This window comes from Thunnus maccoyii, chromosome 7, assembly GCF_910596095.1.
Source record: "Thunnus maccoyii chromosome 7, fThuMac1.1, whole genome shotgun sequence".
NCBI classification, from domain to species: Eukaryota; Metazoa; Chordata; class Actinopteri; order Scombriformes; family Scombridae; genus Thunnus; species Thunnus maccoyii.
The window spans coordinates 7383969-7399969 of record NC_056539.1 but is presented as its reverse complement, the minus strand read 5'-3'; the positions used below and the strand labels follow the sequence as shown (position 1 = coordinate 7399969).

At 38.6% G+C, this 16001-nt stretch overlaps 2 protein-coding genes across 7 annotated transcripts in view; one reads left to right on the top strand and one right to left on the bottom strand.

Moving 5' to 3' along the window:
- gabrb3 (gamma-aminobutyric acid type A receptor subunit beta3) overlaps positions 1-16001 on the top strand; it is a 54633-nt gene that overhangs the window by 1603 nt on the left and 37029 nt on the right. Inside the window, exons 2-3 of one of the 2 annotated variants that reach the window (XM_042416134.1) lie at positions 2413-2466; positions 3057-3502. In XM_042416134.1, the coding sequence (XP_042272068.1) occupies positions 3333-3502 (170 nt within the window). In that variant the 5' untranslated portion in view covers positions 2413-2466; positions 3057-3332. Of the gene's footprint in view, positions 1-561; positions 584-2412; positions 3503-16001 lie in introns of those variants that run through there. The other variant, XM_042416135.1, reaches the window with a different exon arrangement.
- Positions 1-16001, bottom strand: part of gabra5 (gamma-aminobutyric acid type A receptor subunit alpha5) — a 28035-nt gene that overhangs the window by 2052 nt on the left and 9982 nt on the right. For all 5 annotated transcript variants that reach the window (XM_042416142.1, XM_042416138.1, XM_042416140.1 and 2 more), the window contains exons 6-9: positions 14464-14546; positions 4728-4871; positions 392-544; positions 17-228 (exon numbers count right to left, since the gene is read on the bottom strand). In XM_042416142.1, the coding sequence (XP_042272076.1) occupies positions 17-228; positions 392-544; positions 4728-4871; positions 14464-14546 (592 nt within the window). The remainder of the gene's footprint in view (positions 1-16; positions 229-391; positions 545-4727; positions 4872-14463; positions 14547-16001) is intronic.

Here is a 16001-nt window from a genome sequence, read left to right as displayed (position 1 = left end):
ACATACAAACACTTACCTTGGGTTGTTGGGCCTCCATTGCCTTTTTTCCATCCCAGGCCCAGCTCCTCTTGGTGAAGTAGTTAACTGTAGCGAATTCGATGAGGGCAGAGAAGACAAAGGCATAGCACACTGCAATGAACCAGTCCATGGCAGTAGCGTAAGCAACTTTAGGCAGTGAGTTTCGAGCGCTAATGCTGAGAGTGGTCATGGTCAGGACTGTGGTCACACCTGGTGGTGGAGAAAACTGAGTCAGTTTTACTAACCAGACATAATATTCTTTTTATGCAAGCAGTAGTGGCTCTTTAAAAATTTAATTTCAACTGTCACTTCAATCATGTGGCATTTCCAAAGTTATACTACAGGCTCATGTGTCTGTGGTTTCCAAACTCACCAAAGACAGTTCGTGCTGGCACAGACTCCCGGTTGAGCCAAAATGAAACCTGGGACAGGATTACAGTCATGAAGCAAGGCATGTAGGTCTGGATGACAAAGTAGCCGATCTTCCTCTTCAGATAAAAGTGAGCCATCATCACGGTGTATTGACCTGTGGAAAACAGCAGAGCAGAAGAGGAGGTGTTATATGGTATGTTGAGAAAAACAACATACAGAAACACTGAAGGAGAAGGAATGACACATATAACAGAAGGTGGTTGAGTGTATGATTTGACACAAAATTACCCAGAAAAGTATGTCAGAAGTAGCAGTATAACAGCTTACAGTACTTAGTACACAAGCCTAGAGCTGCAATGATTAGTCAATTAATTGATTAGTTGATCAGCAGAAAATTAAATAATCAAATATTTTGATAATCGATTAATCATTTCAGTTATTTTTCAAGCAAAAATGCCAAACATTGTCTGAGTTCATCCTCTCAAATGAGAGGATTTGATGACTTTATTTTTCATATTTGAAGTAAACTGAATATCAAGCTAATTTAAGACGTCACAGTGGGTTGTGAGAAGTTGTGATGGGCTTTGTTTCAGTTTTTTTAAAACATTTTATAGACTAGACAATCGAGAAAATAACGGGCAGTTAAATTGATAGCGAAAATAATTGTTGTAGTTGCAGGCATAGAGATATTTAGGGAAAGTGTCTATTTGAAATGCAGTTTCATTTGGAAACAATATTGTCACAACAAAATGAATCCATTATAAGCACCTAGTGATACCTTTTGTTTTGCCCAGTTCTTTCATGAAACCCCTCATCAAACATCAATATGATCAGTCTGGTCCTGAACTCACTGTCTCTGTTCTGAAGTCCCCTCCTACACACAGACCTTATGTGACCATTAACATGATAAATCCCAAACTGAATGAACCTTTCTGTTTAGCAACTGTGATGACACCTATACAGCCATCATGTCCACCTCACAGAGTCACAATACCTGTTGACCTTGGGCTAACAAGCAATTAATTACATGCACTCACTTTTTTTTCTGACCACATGAAGGCGGAACAGCTGTTGTAAACACAACATTGATGTACTATCACCTTATAAGGTTCTTATGTGTTGGCAAACCTATTGCCTATTTACAGTACATACCCAGCAAACATGGAGCAACATTAGAGTCATGTCTTTAGCCTAATGAATGTAGGTTCCAAATTAATTTTGCTTTAAGGTCTCTTAAAATTTTGACTGACTGCTGAGGGAAATATTTGGATCAGCCAGATGCTCCTCTCTCTTTACCAGCTAGTCGGTAACTTTGTCTGCTGTTTGGGTCTGGGCAGGTATTGTTATCAAAGCTGAAAACTCTCTGAAAACTGACTGAAACACCTACCTGCTGCATCTGGAAACAATGCTGAAGAGGATGGTGAGACTGAAGCAAAACAGTAAAGTTGAGGGCTGTGAAACCAAAACAATTAGCTGAAAGATGCTAAAACGCTCCTAGAGCTGAGGGGAACTGCAGAGTCAGGTGATAATTCTTGGTTGGTTCATCACTATGAGTAAACCCTTTCATATGAAACATACTGTAGTCATTGGATGACTAAATATAAATACTATTGATTCATGCAAATATTGATTTGTGCAGCTTTAACTAAGCTAGATGGGTAATTACAAGAAAACAAGAAAACAAAAGTACTATGACACTAGTGCAACATAAATAGCTTTCAACTGGACTTAAGTCCTCCTCAGTAGCCAAAACTGCACATTTAACAAATTACAAATTAAAAAGCCCACAAACTCTGCTGAAAACAACAAGAGATTTTATTTGATGAGGTAATAAACTCACTAAAAAAACATTCCTTACTGGTGCATCTCTATTTTTTGTCATCAAGAATAATGTTTTACTTATACGATCACTGTAAATCCACCTGTATGGTTTACAACCCTCTCTAGTTTCATTTGGACTATATAACAGACTGTGAATAATGTCAGATGTGTGAGTTTGTCTCCTGCTTTTTCTCATTTTAGATTGCGACTGTTCATCCCAAAGAGGAACACTGGTGGTGGATGTTGATGACAAAGGTAACTTTGTTAGTGTTTGTGTTCATTTAATTTGTTATCATTTCTCATCTTAAAATGTTTAGGAGGGGGATTGCTCTCCAAGACCATTCCTAAAATCTTTATTTTTTTTAAAATAACATGACTTGTTCTTGCTGTCATTAAAAATCTATGCTTTGGGCTGCGTTGTTTTCATTTCCTTCAATCCGTGAGTGTTGTGCCATCCTTTGAGGCTGTAACTGTGATTAAATAAACTTTACAACCTCCAGGACAGACTACTCCTCCAAATGTGAAACCATGAGCAAAATTATTGAAAAACAGGTTGGTGGGGAAATCATCATATCCTGTTAACCAACTGAAGATTGCATTTGAAGGATTTTTTTTTTCTCAAAAATCCTGTCGAGCCATGGAGTCTGATAAACTATAGAAAATCCACAGATGACTGCTGCTTTCTCCTGGCAAAATCGGATTTTTCTGTCTCACTAATCCCTTGTCACAATCTGCATCCTGTATAACTCTCTCGCTCTCTCTCTCGCTCTCCCTCTGTCTCTATCTCTCTTTCTATGTGTGTGAGTGTGTATGTGTGTGTGTGTGTGTGTGTGTGTGTGTCTCAGGGCAACAGACAGTCCATCCCATTCTGTCAGGCCAGGCCACACTTGATTGGGGACATACATCCTTGCCTGAGCTAGAACACTAAAACAGACCTGGATCAGCGGTGATTACAAGCAGGTGCACAGATGACTGAGGTAGAGGGGGGTTGAGAGAGGGACTGGAGGAAAGTTTGGATGGTTTGTGCGATGCAGCAACAAGCATCATGTCCTTAATGAAAAGGGCACCAGTGTTGCCTTCGCTCCGAGGACTACTAGCCAGCAGCCCTGCTCTGTGGTGGCATGACTGGGCGAACCCCACTCAGATCTGACTGCCTCTTGGGCTTGGAAGTGGATGGAAATCTCCGTGGCGTGAAAATGCGGTTGTGGTGGATTTTACTGTTTGGTTTTTGGAGCGTCTGTGGGGAACTGCCATTCATAGCAGAGAACAACGCAGCTATGTTGGTCAACTGGTGAGTACAGTTCAATACGCACTTGTAGAGTTAAACCATCTGTTGAGCTTTGCCGCTTTCAGATTTTGATCTGAAAGCGCTGATGTGTGTGTAATGTAATGAAATGACAAAGGTTTGCCGATCATCTCCATTCAATTCCTGGGTCTATATTTTCATCCTCTTCGGCTTAACCTGTGAGGTCAAAGGTCATCTCAGCACAGTGTTACCATTTGCTGAGCTATTCTTGGCTTGTTAAAGAGGGCTTGTACCTCAGATTAGCAGCGCTAATTAAGGCCATGTGGGCTCTGTGAGTCTTCCTTCATAAACTGGTCTAAGCAGTGCAGGGTGGGGAGAGAGTCACGCACAGAAAAATATAGCAACTTGTCTGTTAACCTGAACTTGTTGAGTGTTTCCGGTGGGGGGGGGGAGGCTTGATGGCAGGGTCTTCCACTAGCAGCACGGCAGGATTTTCTCCTGCGCTTAAAAAGCACCGTGGCATACTTAGTGGTGAATGTTTAGTTCTCTTACATTATCCAGTGTAAACACCAACATCCCCCGGCAGATACAGGATAAAGCAACTATCTCTGTATACATTACAGATATAGGAACGCCTCCCCTGTAATAAACTTACTACCGACAAGCAGCAGAAATGTATTATCATACTTCTTTACATAACAGAATTAAGCAGATGCCACTCGGACCCCCCACGTGTCACTGCTGCCGCAGCCAATCGCTGAGCTGTGACGTCACTCAGTAAAAGCACAACTGATGGGCCTGCATACGGATTAACCCTACAGACCCAGTGGCTCAGACCACGGATAAGTGATTTTTTTTTTTATTTTTGCCCCCCCCCCTCTCTCTCTTCTCTTGGCAGCCCCAGAGACAGCTGGCTATGTGTGGGAGGCATTCTCAAATCCTTGTGATTCATTCATTGTCTCTATCCAGCTTGATTTGAAAACATTTTCTTCTCACAACATCTTTGGATGGCACACACTGTAATAACGCAGAGCTGAATAATAGGGTTGAAGCCGGAGCTTAAAGTCCCTGCTCCCGCCTGAAGCTACTGTATGACTGGTGTTGTAAGGGAGGAAATAACTGAGTGATAAAAGAAAATGGAGGGGACGGAGCTACATGAATTCCGGCTAAGATGTAGATGATTGTGTGTAATACTGTGAAAGAGGTCATCTGTAATCCGAGGCCTCGTTGTCCCTGATAGGGGGTGAAGTTTACTCTCGCTTCACTTTACCTCGGCTGGTGTAAATGTCCTCTGTCCCTGCCGTCTGACCTATCAGGTGATACTGATTGAGCCGCGAGCCTTCCTCTGCCACCACCACTGACTTGGCTGCTCCCTGAGTCCATGTGTAGACCACCTCCGAGACTGGATATGCATCTAAGAACACAAGACAGGAAGACGTACAAACTTTATTTTTGCATCATCAAGAAATTCAATTTTTACAATAAGCACTCTGTTACAAATATGACTTTGTTTAAATTTTAAATTCAACTGTTTTGCTTGTGATATCAGGAGGTACCCCACAGACCTGCAGGTCAAATACGGCTGCATTAATCTCTATGGACTCAACTGATTTAAAGCCAAACAAAGAGAAAACATAACAAAGAAGTTCATATCATACTTTATACACTAGTGTGTTACAGACGCTAGTGTAAAAATATAATTGGAGATTCACAAACATCAACATTCTCAGCACTCAGCTTTTGACAATATGCCACTGTCAAAATAGTGGACCTTGTTTTTAAATTCTTCTAGAGGGTTGCACTACACTATGTTGCACGTCTTACCGATAGTACTTGATCTGTTTCATCAGGTCATTCAGATACTGATCTGGATCAGTGGATTACTAATTAGTACATCAAGTGCCACCTATAATGAAATGTACCATTCATGATAAATATTATAATATAAATAAAGCACTTTCCTTAACTATTCTCGAAAAATTTACAGATATGGGATATAAGAGCAGCAGTGGCTCAGGTGGTAGAGAGGGCCTGCTGTTAATTTTCAGGTTGGTGGTTTGATTCCTCCACCCTACTGTCTTCATGTCAAAGTGCTTTTTAGGAAGACACAGAACTATAAATCGTTCATGATGTGTGTAGGGAAAAATTCTGAGGCTCTTTGGACAAAAGCATTTGCTGGCTGAATGTTATTAAAGTAATGTAACTTTATGTGGTGGATCAAAGCAAAACCACTGGATCATTTCTTGATTTCAAACAGGCTCCTAAAAGCACGTGCATACACGCAAGCCTTTACACAGTGGCTGAAACTAAAAATGCCCCGTCAGCCCTCCACCCTCAGTGCATATTCAGTGCATTATACTCACGTTCTCAATGAGCTTTTGTTTTTACTTTTCCTCAAGTAAAGATGAGTTTGATAAATTAAATGTTACATGAATGCTATTACACAAGAGACATGTTTCAAGTCATTTCAGTTTTTCTTCTCTCTCTGAACTCTGACAACACAGAAATCCTTACATGCACACACTGTTAAGCTGCACATTGTTCATTTATTTTGCCAACCTTTTTTCCTCTTTTTTGAACCTAACAAGCTACTTTATTCCTCTGAACTACACCATCCATTTTGATTGCGATGAAGGAATATGTCATCCAATTTTTTTGAATTTTTTACTTGTTAGTAGGATACATATATTGCTGGGTTTGGTCTCTGTAGGGGGTTTGGTGATAAAAGATAAAGATAATGCCAGCATTATCCTTTAAGAACTGTTTTGCTGCTGTGTCCATATAGAATTTAGAGCAGGAACTGGTGTCTTAGACCTCCAAAATACCTTGCAGAATGCTTCATCAAATGTTGTCCAGCAGTAGCAGGATCTGCCCGTTGATCGTAAATTGTTTACATGGTGCTGTCACTCTATTCTTCGGCTTCTCAGATGCTACTAGCTAAGAAATATGGCGTGGCTGTGATACAACACTTGACCTTTCACCCACTTTGCTTCATTACACAGAGATTAACTTGGTGTCACTGTTAAGAGCTCGTGTTTGGCTCTGATGTTGATGTAATCAGTTATGAGAGTATCACAATACACAGATGTTACTAATAGTATGATGTCAAGTGTGAGTGTTGACATAGTTTGACAGATTGCCTTGAAGGATTCTGCTGTAGGTTTGCTTACAGGGTTTGTCCATTTAGCTTTAAAGTTACTGTGAGTATGAAATGTAGATGATAGGAAGCCTCTTTTATAGGCTGGTGTATTTCAAACACACTTGTCTTTCATTCACAAGTCCATTTAGAGAACAAGCGTGCCCTGCAAAATGCAAAAACACTCTCACTTGCTCATACTGTAGTTTAAACCCCACCCTTACTGTAGATGCACTAAATCTGTGTGTGTGTATCTCTCTCTCTCTCTCTCTCTCTCTCTCTCTCTCTCTCTCTCTCTCTCTCTCTCTCTCTCTCCCTCTCTCTCTCTCTCTCAATCGTACTACAGTGCAGTGTCCAATCTAACAGTATTGCATTAATCCAGCAACTGTGGTGTTAGAAGACTTCACAGCAATTTAGATTGACCCCAGTCAACTAGTCTGTGGATTATCGTCTCAAAGACACTAAGCATTGTCTCAAACCAGTCTTTGTAGAACTGCGTTACATAAGCACACCCTCAACATTATTTTGTTCATAAATATACTTCACCTTCAGATTGTGTGAAATTAAATAAGAGATATCTAAAATCCTTAATATCATAATGACTTCATAATGGTCTTCACTCAAGAGAGCTTTATCTCAGGTCTGAGGTAAAAGCTTAATTATTTTTTTCATTGGTTTACAAGAATGTTGTGAAATCCTAAAATCAAAGTAAGCCAGTGTAATTAAAGAGTTGGAGTTATATACCAGTAGATGCTTAACATCTAAGAAGACTCTTTTAAGAGGAGCAGCATCTTGTAGGCAACACCACCCTTGTTTTTATCATTAAGTTGAAGGAAATACCCACTGTTTATTATATGGAAGTCTTTTATTGGATCAAGGTTGTTTATATCAGCAGCTTTCATCAGCAGCTGTGTACCCTCGGCAATGAAAACCTTTGCATGTGAATTATGGGACCAAATGGGAATACATTGTGGACAGAGACTGAAACCGGGCCCAAAATGAATCCTTGAGGTACTCCACAGTTTTACTGTGCTGAGGACAATCTGACAGCAGTCATTAGAGTGATTCTAGCTGGATCTCTACCTGTATGTTTATTAGTTGAAGTGTTATAATCAGCTTTATCAAAATCAACAGTAAGGTTAAACTAGAATATTTTGTTACTCTGAGTAAAGCAGGTTTTACTTAACAATGGGAATCACATTGGGATTTCTTACATAAAACAAGCATGCTGATACAGGAACAGTAACAGTTACATTTACAGACTAGATTGTTGAATGAGGTTGGATATTTCTCTCAACATCTATGAAAACTGATGTCCTTTTTTCCATAAGAATACAGCTAATTTCCATTTTTGTCATCATTTTAGATGACAAGAATTATTTTATAAGGTCAATGTAAGGGCTTGATGATTCTGTAAAAAATTCTCTAGTTGAGTCCATGGTCTGCTTGTTCTCTTACATATCATATTAAAACCATGATGTTCTTTATTGAACCTCTGGCCCAAACTGTTAGACGGGAAAGAGGTTTGGAGGGTATAACTATAGGGGGAGAAGAACACAAAGTCTGCCTGTATGCAGATGCTTTATTGGTGACACTACAAAAGCGAGGTTCAGGTGTAGCTTTGCTGATGAATATCTTAAAGATGTATGGGAGTGCTTAATATTCACAAAACACAGGCCTTGACATTTAACTACACCCCTGCCCAAGAACTGGCAAGTAAGTATAATTTTAACTGGCATATATTCAGTACCTTGGGGTCTACTTACCAAAAGATATGTCCTGCCTGTATGCCATAAATTATAATCAGATTAACGAAAAAATATATAATGATATGGACAGGTGGGCCTTGCTCCCCCTTGATATAGGCAGCAGAGTAAGATCAATCAAGATGAATATTCTTCCCAAGTGATTGTATCTATTCACACCTCTGCCAGTAGAGGTCCCTTTCAAACAGTTTAGAGAATGGGATAAACACATTTCTAGATTTATATGGAACAAAAAGAGACCTTGAGTAAAATACTCAACCCTGCAGCTGTCGAGGGAGGGGGGAGGTATGGCACTACTGTGCTTGAGGGATTATTATTTATCTGCTCAGTTAAGATCACTAGTACTTTGGTGTAATTCAACCTATGAAACTAAATGGAAAGACAGAATTTTCCTTTGTGGTTATACCAGTGCAGTCGGTTCTGGGTTGCCTCGACAGGGTGAAAGACATATTTCAATTACAGAATCAATGTGTCTGTCTTTCTATTAAGATGTGGCTAGGGGTGGATAAATTATTCCAGCTTTATAGAGAGGTAAAAGTACTAAGTTGGCCAGCCTACAATTCACAATTCACACCAGCATTGTCACATCGCAGGTACAGACAATGGACCCAACATGGCATTACTGCTCTCTGTAGAATTATATCAAACAGGGAACTTGATAGCTTCAAGATCCTATGCCAGTCATTTGAACTCAATAGACAGGATTTTTATAGGTTTTTACAAGTCTGCCATTATTTTTCTGAAGGAGATCAGAGATCAGAGGCCCCAACCCTTACATTTTCTCAAAAATGATTCAGATTTTCATAGATGCTTATAAGGGTGACAGTAACAAAGAGGTTATAGGCAAAGTATACAGGACTATCACCTCAGTGAACAAAAACTCAACTGATGATGTAAGACAGTTCTGAGAAAAAGATGTGAGGGTGGAAATACCTGAGGTGTGGTTACATACCTGGAAAACTCAGTGTTCCACCACTAACTCACTGACCTGGAGCGATTTTTTTGGATGGAAGAGCTTGATTCAGTTCTTTTTAACACCAAAGCAGAAATCCAAGTTAACTAAGACCTAGCATTTTTGCTGGAGACAGTGTGGATCAATGGAAGTGGACCATGCCCACATATTTTGGTTGTGTCCATGTATTCAACCTTTTTGGGAAAATCTGGGACTTTTAGTATCTAGGACCCTGGGCCTTAATGTTGACTTGTCATTTTTCTCTCATAGAATTACCCCTGAAGCCTTATGTAAAGGTGATGTCTAACTCCTGATGATTTTCTTGGTTGCATGTAAAAAAAAAACTGTCACCAAATGCTGGTTTTGGAGAAATCCCCCTACTGTGACCTTTTCATAGGAACTGTCCATTATATACGCTCCATGGAAAAGATAACTTAGAAAAATACTGAAGGAAATGGGACTGTTACTCACAGGAAACAGACACTGATGAGGATTTATTTTTTATTTTTAGTATTTTTTATTTTTTTCTCTATCTTATATTAGACATCAATGATGAAATCCCTTTGTAATGAACTTTACCTGTCAACCTGTCTCTGATGTTTATTGATACCACACAAGACCTCATGTTCTCTGCCCCATATGTTGGTATATCAAACTTTAAATGTTGTTAAAATAAAAAGTAGAGTTAAAGAATACGTATTATGGATTCACTTTGCTCTGGTGGGCCACTGGCTATCTAAATAAACATTAAAATAAATATCAGTATCAGTATATCAGTATCTGATTCATATCCTGCCTCAGTAATGCTGTGAGTGCATGTGTCTGCAAGTGTTTGCAGAACAAGTAATGAAACAAGCTGGTTTTATATCATTTACACCCCCAGGTTATATTTGGGTTATGTATGTAGGTTTAGTATCTTGACAACATGACATGTTTAAGTTTGAAGTTCCAATGCTTTCAGCCCAGCAGGCTGTTTAAATCTTTTTTACTTATTTTCACATTCACACATCCAGCCACACACTGTAAACCATTTTCAATATGGAGTAGCACTTTTTGAGTTTAAGTTTATGTTTAAGTTTGAGTTTTTGTTGAGATATTTCTGCCATTTAGCTGATCAAAGATGCCAAACAGAGATTTGGGTCTGTCCTTTTGGTTGCATTCATTTAATAACTCAGAAATTCTTAAAGTTTGATATATGACAATTATCTGTTGGAGGAGCTAATCACAGTAGCAAGCTTTGCAATTTTACAAAACTTTTAAACCAATCCTGCACTTCTTCACTGTCCATCCATATATTTCCCAAATATTGCCTGAATACACACTTCCTGTCTCAAGCCTCACGCATGGCCCTTATGTGTTTGCAAGCATGAGCCCACCACCTGCTCCAAGAAGTATTGAGTGACTTTACATAATGCTGTGATCTACTTGATATAGTGATTCTTTGCAAGTAAACTGTACACTGGAAATATCATATGCTGTTTCCTATGATGTTGTCATAGACATTTAGGGACAGTCCCTAAAGGACTCACAGTCCTCAGCAGTTGTGGTTATTTACTATGATTCTAATATAAAGAAGTCTACCGTCATTGTGACCTTTAGTTGACAGGCATGCTTGTGATGACTGACACATTAGAAGAGTATTGTTAGAATATTGATCATTACAAATGATCCTGAAGTGAAATGAAAGAAGGACAGAACTGTAAAGATGTCAATCATATGTTTAAGTAATACAGTAAATACAGCAATAATATCTATACATATACCGTAAGTTTGAGTGATGAACGCATCAAATTGGTCAAAATATTGGATCCTTTGTTTACTGGCAGTCAGTGCACATTGGTTTACAAGCCAAAGTGATTGTGGGTACTTGTGAATCTGCAGACACACAGCTTTTTTCCAGCTCCCTGCCTTATATCAAGTCTTTCTCATGCTGTGTGCCCTTTTGGTAATTCCCTCCATTCCCCCACAGGCTATTTCAGAGGACATCTTAGTGAATAGTTAAACCTGCCTCTGCACCAGCTGTTGGAAATAATGATATATGTCTTACACTCCCGCCTTCCTTTTCTGTCCATCATTAAGTGCAAAGATGTGTGGGCTCATAAAAATCTAAGAAAGCCGCAGAATGTGATCTAAAATAAAAAGGGAGCTATTAGACTTGAGTCAACAGACTGTCTGACAATGAGACAATTCTCTGTCTCATTTTGCTCTCTATTTGCATTTCAGGTCATTTGCAGGTGCATGAGGAAGGCTTCTGCTATTCATTTGTGAGATGCAAGCTATTATTTCCAGCTATGAATGAGAGACTTGCAGGAACACAACATCTAAATTAGCATTTAATATGATGTATGACCCAAATATAATTAAGGTCAGAGCAGCCATAGAAAGGCTTACCAGTCCTAGAAATAAATCAATAGGCTACAGAGGACCACCTTGTGAGATGTTTAAGCTGTTTTTACAGTAACAGAAATAAATTGTGAATAATAAATAAATAAAATGTAAATTTACAACTGCCTAAGTATCTGTCAATACACAGAAGAAATAAGACACATTTGGTAGTAAGTGTATTTTAAATTCCAATCAATATATTATTAAAACAGAGAGAATTTATTTGTGATTCTGCTTAAATATCAAAGTATATATTTTACGAAGACCAGTTTTAAATTCTATAAGAGTATAGTTATGATAAGCAAACAAATTATGAATGTGGTTTTAACTCAACAACTCTTTACCTTTTCTATCTCTTTTCTTACTGTTTTCTACAGTCTTGCTGTGTGCTGTCTAGTTTCTCTTCCTGCTGTCATTTTCTTGTTCAGACCTCATCAGTATTGCTAGTGAGTTTATAGGAATATTTCAACATTTTTAAAAATACTCTGCTGAGAGTTTGATGTGAAGATGTATATCACTCTCATGTCTAAAAGTATGAAGCTACATTCAGGAGACATTTATTTTAGCTTAGCTTATCTTCGCATAAAAACTGGAAGCTACCTAGCATGAGAAGAAATAGTCCTGCACATTACTCCCTATAAAACCATAACTTCTGTTTTTTACACTTTGGTTTTTGTACTAAACAAACAAGATATAACATGTTAATTATTGCGTTTAAAGGTGCTGTTATAGTTTGGTTTTTTGGGGGGGGGTTTTTACCTTTGGACAGCACCAGACTAACTGTTTCCAGTCTTTATCCTAAACTAAGCTATTGTCTCCTGGCTGTGGCTTCATATCTCGGCAAGAAAGTAAATAGGTGTGCAGGTGGATAGGGCAGAGAGACAATCATAGTGGATAGTTTCAGGGACATTAAATGGGAGCAAGTGACAACATTAACATAGTAACACTTAATCATGTGTGCCTTTTTTGTCATTTACAACCCAACGAGCTACTGTCAGAAATTAAATGTAAATCAGTGAAAAAAACAACTGCACAAGAACATTTCTCAGACCTAGCTATGTGGCTAGCTGGACACCTTTGTGCAGAAAATAACATTTCTCATATAGCAGTTTATTTCACACTCTTAAGCACTGTTGTATGCTTTATTTAATTCCATTAAACTGTGTCAAAGACACAATCACTATATACAGTATAATGCTACAGACAGTTTAGAGCTTTAGCTACACTAACATGAGGTAGAACAAGACTGATAGTAGAGTTCAGTCCATGAGAGGTGATTAACACAACAGCAAAGGAACAGGTCTACTGTAGCTTTGAAAGCCTTGAGCTCATGGGTGAGTGCTGTCCATTAGGTCAAAGGATTAGCTAGGGTTAATGGAGTCGGAGCAAACAGGATATACTGCACCACCGTAACTTTTACAGCTTAGAACCTCACATGGACTGTATTTTCTACTGTCACACCAGGTTTTAAAAATGATTCAATGGTCAACAAAGTACTTCATTAGTTAGTTTTTGTTGAATATTGTGCAGTTCTCTATGTCACCTCTGTTGTAATGATAGTACTCTTACACAATTTATCAAAGCTCTAAAACTCCAGCATATCAGTGTTTTTGTACAGTTTGATTACTTTGTGTTTTTTTGATATTTAAATTCAATTTTTTAATTATTTATTACCAATTCTACATATAGTTTTCAAGCTTATTACAGCCTTTGATTATTTTTAGGGACAAATAATGTTGTGCTGCATTAAACTGAATGGAATTGAAATAACTCAGTCATCAACCTAGGTATTTAAACTACCGTATAATCAATTGAAGCAGATGTGGTGTTTCTGTGCTGGCTGATGAGTTAATTGACAACAGATAGCTTGGTATCAGTTACACAATCCGATGTAGTCCCAGTTAGTTGCTCAAACTGAGGTGACCAAAGCAGGTGTGGGGGTGGTTAAATGTCATGACACCAAACATGCAGCATACTGTAGCTCTGCCTCTGAGCCCATGGAGCGTTGAGTCCATGGATGTAGGTTGAGCCCCAAGATAACCCTCTATACGTCAGCTGCAGGGAAGACCTTAAATGCTAATCTTAAGCTTACGTGACAGGAGCTCCCCAGATATTTTTGTACCATTGGAGCTGTGTGAGGTAATCTAACTAGCTTAGAAGCCATGGGGTAAGGCTGGGCAGGAGCCACAAGTGTGGTTATCTGTGCACATATAGGTGAAGAATTGGATTTTTAAAGGTTACCTTGGTGGTAAATGTAGGTTTGGTGTGTGTGCGTGTGCGTGTGTGCGTGTGTGTGTGTGTGTGTGTGTGTGTGTGTGTGTGTGTGTGTGTGTGTGCTCCTAGCCGCTTCCACTGTGTGTGTATCTGTTTTAAGTAGCTGAGGCAGTGAAGGATGCAGCACAGCAGCCCTGACATGTTGATTAATGGCTTAATAAGGAGCAGTGTGTCAGTGTCTACATGGCTATCTCCTGCACCACCACAACAATAGCTCTGCACCTGAGGGACAGAGGCTGTCAAACACACTCAGGTACATCCAGCCCTGCATCCCCTGCATGGATAAAGCCTCTGAAACTGGTGCCATGTCAAAACGACATGCTACTTTTCTGACTGGTAAACTTTTGTGTTTTAAGAAAGGTTTGCCACTTTTAGTGCTCAAGTGTCACTGATGTCTAAGTGACAGACATGACACATTTACACTGTACCTTTTCCTGCATCATTTAATGCTGTTACTCACTGTGTGAATTTGCTTAGCGGCGTGTTTACTCACAGCTTCCAAACTTAAGGGGGCAAGCATGGGCATCCATTGGGAAATCCTCCAGTTGCATGGGACATTCTGCCGATATAGTCAGTCTGAAAGAAGAAGGCAAGCATCTAAAGTCAGAAAATAAATGACCGTGTGAGATGAGGCATCATCATCTTCATTATCGTTATGATCACCATTTTCACAAATTAACATATCTGCTTATTATAAATAATTTGTTTCATTTGGGTTGTGTGCGATTTTGTATGGAGTCATTAACCAATGAAAATAATATTCTGTCTTCATTAGTGTGTCTCAGATAGTTGACAGCTGAAGTAAAATGTAATTTTCTAACCACAGAGCAATAACAAACTAAACCACCAGAGGGACCCATGATGATACTCATCTAGAAAGAGTGATGCACTGATGTGTGTAAAAGTGAGCTTGAGAATTATTTGTGAAATCAATTAAGACATATTTTGTGGGGTCAGGCTGCCACCTGCCTGCAGCATGAAATAAAGCACCATTTGCTTTATTGGAAACAAAACACAACACAAAAGAAGTCCTTTAGTAGGTCTAATGTATTAACAGCAGCTGTCCACACAGGCAACAGAGAACCACACAGCCGTATCTAATGCTGCTCTCTGCTGGCCAGACTTATAATAGTCAGAGCTGCTGTCATCACCATGAAACTGAGTCTGTGCACACAAACACAAAGTGATGCCACCAGACAAAATGAGAGAAAATGTGACAATGAATGAAATGACACTTCATTATTTAATAATAAATAATAATAATTATAAATACATTTAAATGTCTACTCCACAATATCATAGATAATACTAGGAGGTACTGTTGTTGAACTTTACTTGAGTATTTCAATTTTCTGCTACTTCTACTTCTACTCCAGTATAATTCAGAGGGAAATCTTGTACTTTTTGGTCCACTACATTTATCTGACTGTAAGATTTAACATACTCAACATATGATTATCAAATATTGTTCAAGCCCACAGAACTTTAGTTCTACTGGGGATCCCAAAGTTTCCCATGATACCTACTATGTCAGGCTGAATTTTGGGAAAAATTTGTACAAAACAATGATGTCTAGAATCTCTCTATTTGATGGTATGGTGTAACCACAAAAAACATGAAATCTTGTGTAAACATCACAAAGCTTCAATGAAGACCTGAAACAAGCTTATATATGACACTGTTGGACAGTGTGGATTGTGGAATGAGATCATTTTCAACTAGATGAAATTAAAGAGGAATTAAACTTTATGTTAAAGAGTTTAGCTTCCCAGTAGTATTCATAAAGTAACTAAAATAGTTTTACATGGACAAACTATGACATTAAAAGTTTGCTTCTTTTACATGTGAATGCATCAGTAATGATGATCAAACAATATACAATTATATAAAAATACTTTTGTTACTTTATAGTTTGCTTGTAATAATTATGGACTTAAATTAAAAAATTGAATGCAGGATTTTCACTTGTAATGGACTTTTTTTACAGTGTGCAATTGCTAATTTTGTTAAGTAAAGGATCTGAGTCTTCCA